The 9,081-nt window shown below is 43.6% G+C and overlaps 1 protein-coding gene across 3 annotated transcripts in view; it reads right to left on the bottom strand.

The window, feature by feature from the left end:
- Positions 1-271: 271 nt before the first annotated feature.
- The window catches only part of bicdl1 (BICD family like cargo adaptor 1), a 29,803-nt gene continuing 20,993 nt past the window's right edge, over positions 272-9,081 (bottom strand). For all 3 annotated transcript variants that reach the window (XM_021621286.3, XM_090190454.1, XM_090190456.1), the window contains 5 exons: positions 7,640-7,858; positions 6,841-6,984; positions 6,560-6,690; positions 6,213-6,333; positions 272-3,498 (listed from right to left, as the gene is read on the bottom strand). In XM_021621286.3, coding sequence (XP_021476961.3) covers positions 3,322-3,498; positions 6,213-6,333; positions 6,560-6,690; positions 6,841-6,984; positions 7,640-7,858 — 792 coding nt within the window. In that variant the 3' untranslated portion in view covers positions 272-3,321. The remainder of the gene's footprint in view (positions 3,499-6,212; positions 6,334-6,559; positions 6,691-6,840; positions 6,985-7,639; positions 7,859-9,081) is intronic.

The raw sequence follows: 9,081 nt of genomic DNA, 5'->3' as shown, positions 1-9,081 counted from the left end.
AACCCTGGTGACAACCTCTGAATCAAAAAAATCGGTAGACTTGAGTATAACTCAAACTTCGACAACATTCAGTGAATTACGTGAAAGTTAGAATGACTTATTACAAAGACAGAACTGAACAGTCACATGTAGAACTTATAATCTTCACCCTCCTCCACATCACCCCTCCCCTCCCTTTCCGCAGAGATCCCAATTTGCATGTAAACACTCAAAACACAAAATAAAAATACGTGAGCAATGAAAGTTTTTTAAAACAACAAAAAATACGAGATTTCCATTGAAAAAGGTATGCATTTATAAATATATTGATTTCATCCAAACCTACTCTCAACTCTTTAAAAATAATAATTCTTTGGGTTGATCCTAACCAACAACCTTACCAACTGAGATGGCGAGAAGACATCTGCATAGGTTTGCGCAGGGGCTCTAGATATGACTTTCCATACATAGACAGAGGTCCGAGGACTGTGCCAGTCTCCTTCTTAAACACGCCGGGACAGTTCAGACGCATCACATTTATCGACACACACACTCTACAAATATGGAGTCACAGATACAGTCACCTCCAAAATGATTGGCACCCTTGATAAAGATGAGCAAAAAACATGTGTAAATAAAACAAATACTAAGCTATATTGTATGCAAAAAAGGAACATACTAATACAATATTGCTCCAGTAAAAAAATAAATAATTATGTGTCAAAATGATTGGCACCCCTAAAGATTGCATTATCATTCTACTTGTTTAAGTTAATCTCAGTTAAAGGAACTGTGTTGTGGCCTTCCATGGCTTCCTGTTTCACTGGGGTAGAAAAATGAGGTAACAAACATGTAAAATCCCTTTGTCATCCATCACCATGAGGAAAGGCAAATGGCTGTTGACTTTCATAAATCAGGCAATGGTACAAAAAAACGACTGAAAACTCCAATATACCACTATTATGGGCACAATGAATACGTTTAAAACCACTGGAACAGTGGTAAACTTGCCTGGTAAGACCCAAGTGTATTTTGTACTACGCACATTGAGGAAGACGGTTTGGGAGGCAAAAAAAAGTCCAAGGGCCACAGTTGGAGAATGACCGAACTTGGTCGCGTCTTGGGGTCACCAAGTCTCCAAATATACAATTAAACGCCACTTCCTTTATTGAGAGCAACCAACAAATGTAAATGCCTGGAGTTTGTTAAATGGCATTGGCCCTTGAATAGGAACCGGGTGCTATGGTCGAATGAGATTAAAACTGAGCTCTTTGGCCACGCACACCAGTGGTGGGTTTGGCCTCGAATGAAGGATGCATATGCAGAAAAGAACCTTGTACCTACTGTAAAATGTGGATGAATCTTTCAAGGTCCTGGAATGATCCTGTATGGAGGAATGGTCTCATAAAATATTATAGAAAAAGGATAAGTGCTGTTATCCTCACAAGAGGGTGCACAACGCATTGAAAATAGTGCCAATAATTCCGACACCTATCTTTTTGAGATTTTTTGTTAATTACTTTTTGAACAAAATATTTTCTACAAAATAATATATTTTCACAATTATTGAGCAAACAATTTTTGTATTATTCATTTTATACTGTATTTTTTGCTCATCTTTATCAAGGGTGCCAATCATTTTGGAGGTGACTGTTTGTCTGGCCATTATGGAAGCTTGAAAATGAAGTGTCCACTATCATAAACTTTGAACCAATGGGAATGGCAGTAGACCTTCTATATTACTGTGATAGTATAGCTAAAGCACTCTGTAGGCCCTGTCAATAGGTTTACCTGTGAAACTGGATTGGTGGTACCTGACTGAGTAGGTTACTAAATCAATATCATCTACATTTGTGTTCCAATTAATGGTAATTTGACAATTAACTGTAGCACAATATGGATGCCTTTGACTTGCCAAAGTTAGGCACTGCAGACGTATTGAGAGACCGTTTAGATTTCTCCTTTCTCAAGCTAATGTAAACAGTTCGGAGGATTTGGTCAGCTAGGAGGAATATACATGATGATGGCCATTGTACAGACAATGTTTGAAAATACTTTTTGTACGTCAAACGTACGCAAAACGTGACATTCTTAACTGTAGAAAAAGCCCACCTGGATAGAGGCTGCAGCTAACGCCAGCGGCCCAGAGATTTATTCAGACGTCAGAGACTGACAAGAGGCCTGTGTAGAAATGTCCATGGACCTGAAACAGTCCTATAATCACTTTAGATAGGCTGGTTTTCATACATTCAGTGCTTGGTCAATGTAACTCTCCCTTGGTCATGCACTGGTTGCTCAGTTAGTATTGAGTATTTGAGGTAAACTTATGATTGATATGCATAAAGTGCTATGTTTATGGATTTACTGTGGCTTGATCTATTCATTTATACTTCAGTGATATTCAAGGATGGACATTTGGTGTGTTGTGTTAACTCTATTAACCAATGCTATGGCACGACCATAATTGTGAAGTGCATACCAACCGAAAGAAATCCATCCATTGGATTGATTGGGAATAAGGCCTCTTTGTAAATCCCTGAATATATGAATAAACCTGAGAACATGTCGGAGTTAGCTGTAACAATGTTGCTTCCCACCCAGAGGCTGGTTCTTGTCCCTCAATTAATTTTCCCTTACCCAGATCCCTGTCCCACTGCCCTAATCCCTCCACCCCAACGCCTTGGTGAGTCCCGTATTGAACACCCTCCCCAGACACCTTGGCATGTGGCAGGGCACAGGAGCCAGCCCTACTGTATACGTACACTCCCAGTCTGGGGTTTTGGAAGTGGGGTAGAGACACTGGGCGGCACTGCTAGGGAACCGTCCTCTTTGAAATATATGTAAGCCAAATGGGTGTTTATGGGATGGGAGCCAAGGCCTTTGGATGTGTAAGCGCTCGCACACATCACACTGAATGTGGGTCTAATGTGGATCTAGCGTTCATCTGTCGATCGTTCAGTGCACTGTGTTTTAGGGACCACCCGCTATAGATGTCTGACTGCCGACATTTCCCACATGTAAAACCGGTGCGCACTCGGTTCTCAAATTACGTTCAGAGGTGCCAAGTACTCTCGGCCAGAAAGCACTACTGGTGTGAGTGAGCCCTAACAGTGTTGCTCACTCCTTCTTTAAGTGCCTTAATTCTCTGTTTCAACATCTTTAAGGTAGGACATGATGGGACAGATAAAGTGCAAAATGACCCTTGAACATCTTTAGCCCCCCCCATCTGATAGTGTGTATCACTGCCACTCAGTCTTTGCCTTTATTTTCCTCTACCTCTGCACTCTATTTGAATTATAATTTTTCTCTCTCTCTTGCCTACTCGGGCCAGTCCAGAGGCGCTCAGTTCTTTTTGAAGAAGGAAAAGAGCCGCTTGTCTCCATCGGAGAGGCGATGGGCTCGTCTGGAGGACTGGCCGGAGGGGCCCCCAGAGGACCCAGCGAGGGAGTAGGGGGTCACCCTCCACTCCTCCTGGTGCTTTTCCATGAGCTGCTGATCAATCATACTGTGCATATCATCCTAAGAGAGAGAAAGACAGAATGAATGAGTGACAGAGAGAGAGGGTGTGAGCACAGTAGAGCGACAGAGAGATAAAGGGAATGTGAGGGGATGTTAAAGAGGACAAGGGTTTTTAGAGAAGAGAAGGAAGGCGTGACAGATTGGCATGGAAGTGGCTGGTATTGGGTGATCAAATGGGTTAGAATGGGTGAGCGCATTTCTGTTGATTCAGCAGGCCATGGCATGGAATGGCTCAGCATGGTATGGAAGAGTGGCACAGGACAGGATCAGGCCGAGATGGCACACCTAGGCTCACCTCTAAGGCAGGAGGGGGGTACCACAGGGGAGAAAGGGTGGTACGGAAGCTGAGAAAGGCCACTAGATCAGAAACCACAAGAGCCACACAGTAAAGAGCCCTGAGGATGCAAACTGCAGCCAGGGAAAGAGAGAGGAAAGAGCTGCTAGTTACGGGTGAGGATGGGAAGGGAAAGTCATACACTGAGTCCTCAATTTAGTTAGCTAGCTACTCGCCCCACTTGCTTAATTGTTTGCAGTATGTTCAATGAAAACCCATGGTTGAAACTCATTGAGGTTTCATTGAGGAGTGTATTAGTTCCTTAGACACTTGTGTAAATTGGCGACTCAGAGTACGTACAGTATTGTACATGTTATCACACACACACACAGGACAGTGGTAAGTTAGAGGAGAGGACAGGATGTGGTGTGGAAAAGATCACCATACACACATTTTCAGTCCGCTAGTATACTCTTATTTAATGAATAAAATACAGTACAGATTAAGAATGATAATTACTGTGTGAATGTCATTTATACATGTTGTCATTCAGATACATATTCATATCTGTTATATATATATATATATATATATATATATATATATATATACATATACATACACACAGTGGGGCAAAAAAGTATTTAGTCAGCCACCAATTGTGCAAGTTCTCCCACTTAAAAAGATGAGAGAGGCCTGTAATTTCCATCATAGGTACACTTCAACTATGACAGACAAAATGAGAAAAAAAATCCAGAAAATCACATTGTAGGATTTTTAATGAATTTATTTGCAAATTATGGTGGAAAATAAGTATTTGGCCAATAACAAAAGTTTTGTTATATACCCTTTGTTGGCAATGACAGAGGTCAAACGTTTTCTGTACGTCTTCACAAGGTTTTCACACACTGTTGCTGGTATTTTGGCCCATTCCTCCATGCAGATCTCCTCTAGAGCAGTGATGTTTTGGGGCTGTTGCTGGGCAACACTGACTTTCAACTCCCTCCAAAGATTTTCTATGGAGTTGAAATCTGGAGACTGGCTAGGCCATTCCAGGAACTTGAAATGCTTCTTACGAAGCCAATCCTTCGTTGCCCGGGCGGCGTGTTTGGGATCATTGTCATGCTGAAAGACCCAGCCACGTTTCATCTTCAATGCCCTTGCTGATGGAAGGAGGTTTTCACTCAAAATCTCACGATACATGGCCCCATTCATTCTTTCCTTTACACGGATCAGTCGTCCTGGTCCCTTTGCAGAAAAACAGCCCCAAAGCATGATGTTTCCACCTCCATGCTTCACAGTAGGTGTGGTGTTCTTTGGATGCAACTCAGCATTCTACGTCCTCCAAACACGACGAGTTGAGTTTTTAACAAAAAGTTATATTTTGGTTTCATCTGACCATATGACATTCTCCCAATCTTCTTCTGGATCATCCAAATGCTCTCTAGCAAACTTCAGACGAGCCTGGACATGTACTGGCTTAAGCAGGGGGACACGTCTGGCACTGCAGGATTTGAGTCCCTGGCGGCGTAGTGTGTTACTGATGGTAGGCTTTGTTACTTTGGTCCCAGCTCTCTGCAGGTCATTCACTAGGCCCCCCCCCCCCCCCCGTGTGGTTCTGGGATTTTTGCTCACCGTTCTTGTGATAATTTTGACCCCACGGGGTGAGATCTTGCGTGGAGCCCCAGATCGAGGGAGATTATCAGTGGTCTTGTATGTCTTCCATTTCCTAATAATTGCTCCCACAGTTGATTTCTTCAAACCAAGCTGCTTACCTATTGCAGATTCAGTCTTCCTACCCTGGTGCAGGTCTACAATTCTGTTTCTGGTGTCCTTTGACAGCTCTTTGGTCTTGGCCATAGTGGAGTTTGGAGTGTGACTGTTTGAGGTTGTGGACAGGTGTCTTTTATACTGATAACAAGTTCAAACAGGTGCCATTAGTACAGGTAACGAGTGGAGGACAGAGGAGCCTCTTAAAGAAGAAATTACAGGTCTGTGAGAGCCAGAAATCTTGCTTGTTTGTAGGTGACCAAATACTTATTTTCCACCATAATTTGCAAATAAATTCATTAAAAATCCTATGTGATGTGATTTTCTGGATTTGTTTTCTAATTTTGTCTGTCATAGTTGAAGTGTACCTATGATGAAAATTACAGGCCTCTCTCATCTTTTTAAGTGGGAGAACTTGCACAATTGGTGGCTGACTAAATACTTTTTTTGCCCCACTGTATATATATATCTGTTTGACAGCCCATTCAATTTGGCAGTCCATTCAGTAACAATGGAAATAAGTTGTTAAACATTATTGTGTTACCCTCGATTATTTTAAATACAGTGTATACACATGTGGCTGAATTGTGTTTTTTAAATCAAATCAAATAATAGCTCACACTATGAGTGGCCTAGCGTGCCCCCTCATGCTCCCTGACCTCTGACCCACCTGCCAGGCCTCCAGCTGCTGTGATAGGTTCAGCTTCTGCTGGATGGCGTCCAGGAGCTGGCTGTTCAGAGACATGATATCTATCTTACACTTGGCCAGCTCCGTCTCCACCACTTTCTTCCTGTAAGGCAGACAGACACACAGACATACAGCTTAGAGACAGACAACATCTCTCTTTGCTCTTATTCCGCTGAATCAGAGTTTATGACTGGCTTGCTTATTTGGAGAAGAATATAAAAAGACTAATTGTTGTTATATACTAGTCTATTACATTGGTAGTGATTTTACACAGGAAGCACATACAATTTGGTTGTGCCCAGATGATGAGTTATGTTGTGTGGTCTTACTTGGAAATAGCGTCGTCTCGGTCTTGTATAGCACTTTGGAGCTGTTCACTGGGGTCTCGTGCTTCAGACATGGCCCTCATGCGCTCACTCTCCTCCTGTACAGAGCACATCTCCACAGAAAACGTCGCCATCTGCAGGACACAAGCAACCCTTATCAAACACATTGTCAGCCTCATAAATAAGAATTCCCATCGAATGTGTCTCGCTTGAATAATAACGCTGTGCTGAAGTGATCTTGTTGGAGAACAACAGCGATGATGAAGCTCTGTGTGCAGTAGTACCTGATTATGGAGTTGTAGAACCTCTTCTTGGCTGTTCCGTGTTCTATCCTGCTCTGTTTGGTACAGCTCTCTCACTCCTCTCAGCTCTTCCCCAAGCTTTCGAACCTGGTCCTCTAGAGCCTCCTCGTCACTCCGCCGAGAACCCTGCTCACACACAACCACAACAACACACAGAGGTTCATTATATTGTGATTTCCACTCAATTGTAATTTTGGCTTGTTTTGAGTGTGTACCGAATAGTTCACACTCTTTATTAGATGCACGGAGGAACTATACGCGGAGTGTACAAAACATTAGGAAATCCTGCTCTTTCAATGACAGACTGACCAGGTGAATCCAGGTGAAAGCTATAATCCCTATTGATGTCACTTGTTAAATCCACTTCAATCAGTGTAGATGAAGAGGGGGAGACCGTTTAAATAACAATTTTTAAGGCTTGAGACATGGATTGTGTTATGTGTGCCATTTAGAGGGTGCCTTTGAACAGGGTATGGTAGTAGGTGCCAAGCGCAACGGTTTGAGTGTCTCAAGAACTGCAACGCTGCTGGTTTTTCCCACTCAACAGTTTCCTGTGTGTATAAAGAGAGGTCCACCACCCAAAGGACATCCAGCCAACTTGACACAACTGTGGGAAGCATTGGAGTTATGTTGTAGTCCATGCCCGATTAATTGAGGCTATTCTGGGGGCAAAAGGGGGTGCCGTGCAACTCAATATTAGGAAGGTGTTCCTAATGTTTTACACTCAGTGTATAGTATATCTGGTCAGTATTTTTCATATATGTGTGTGAAAGGTCCGTACCGTGGACTCATTGCCGTCTAGCAGGTTCTGTGTGAGTCTGCGTAGCTCCAGTAGACTGGCATGTAGGCTCCCCATGGGAACGTCCTTGGCTGAGGATGTCTCAGAGGACTCGTCCATGGAGGAGTCTGTGGACAGGGCCGAGTCTGTGATGTCGTTGCCTCGCAGGTGGGAGACGAGAGAGCGCACCTGGCAGTAGGCTTCCCACAGCTGGAGACGCAGCTGGAGACAGAGAGGGAAAGCTGCTTAGCAAAGACCACTGATAATAATAATAATTAGTTGGTGGGTGCTTACATTTCACCTATGTATAAGTATGTACTAACACACGTGTCAATTGGCCAGGGTCACCATTGTCCAGCATCCCTGAAGCAATTATGGTTACATTTTTTGACATTGTCTGCTTAGGGTTTCAAACGAGCAACCTTTCGGTTACCGGCCCAATGCTCTAACCGCTAGGCTACCTATTGGTTACCGGCCCAACGCTCTAACCGCTAGGCTACCTGCTGGTTACCGGCCCAACGCTCTAACCGCTAGGCTACCTGCTGGTTACCTACCCAACGCTCTAACCGCTAGGCTACCTGCTGGTTAACGGCCCAACGCTCTAACCGCTAGGCTACCTGCTGGTTACCAGCCCAACGCTCTAACCGCTAGGCTACCTGCTGGTTACCGGCCCAATGCTCTAACCGCTAGGCTACCTGCTGGTTACTGGCCCAATGCTCTAACCGCTAGGCTACCTGCTGGTTACTGGCCCAATGCTCTAACCGCTAGGCTACCTGCTGGTTACTGGCCCAATGCTCTAACCGCTAGGCTACCTGCCGTCCACATAAAGTGTTTGGCTGCGATGGCCAGGAATCAAATCCAGGCCAATTGTTTGGAAGACAGCTACAATGGGGCAACAAAGTATTTAGTCAACCACCAATTGTGCAAGTTCTCCCACTTAAAAAGATGAGAGAGGCCTGTAATTTTCATCATAGGTACACTTCAACTATGACAGACAAAATGAGAAAAAAACATCCATAAAATCACATTGTAGGATTTTTTATGAATTTATTTGCAAATTATGGTGGAAAATAAGTATTTGGTCACCTACAAACAAGCAAGATTTCTGGCTCTCACAGACCTGTAGCTTCTTCTTTAAGAGGCTCCTCTGCCCTCCACTTGTTACCTGTATTAATGGCACTTGTTTGAACTTGTTATCAGTATAAAAGACAGTCACACTCCAAACTCCACTATGGCCAAGACCAAAGAGCTGTCAAAGGACACCAGAAACAAAATTATAGACCTGCACCAGGCTGGGAAGACTGAATCTGCAATAGGTAAGCAGCTTGGTTTGAAGAAATCAACTGTGGGAGCAATTATTAGGAAATGGAAGACATACAAGACCACTGATAGTCTCCCTCGATCTGGGGCTCCATGCAAGATCTCACCCCGTGGGGTCAAAATGA

The sequence above is a fragment of the Oncorhynchus mykiss genome, chromosome 11 (genome assembly GCF_057628025.1).
Source record: "Oncorhynchus mykiss isolate SJ-2025 chromosome 11, ASM5762802v1, whole genome shotgun sequence".
NCBI lineage: Eukaryota > Metazoa > Chordata > Actinopteri > Salmoniformes > Salmonidae > Oncorhynchus > Oncorhynchus mykiss.
The sequence above is the reverse complement of the archived record's forward strand: the minus strand, read 5'-3'. Positions and strand labels throughout refer to the sequence as shown.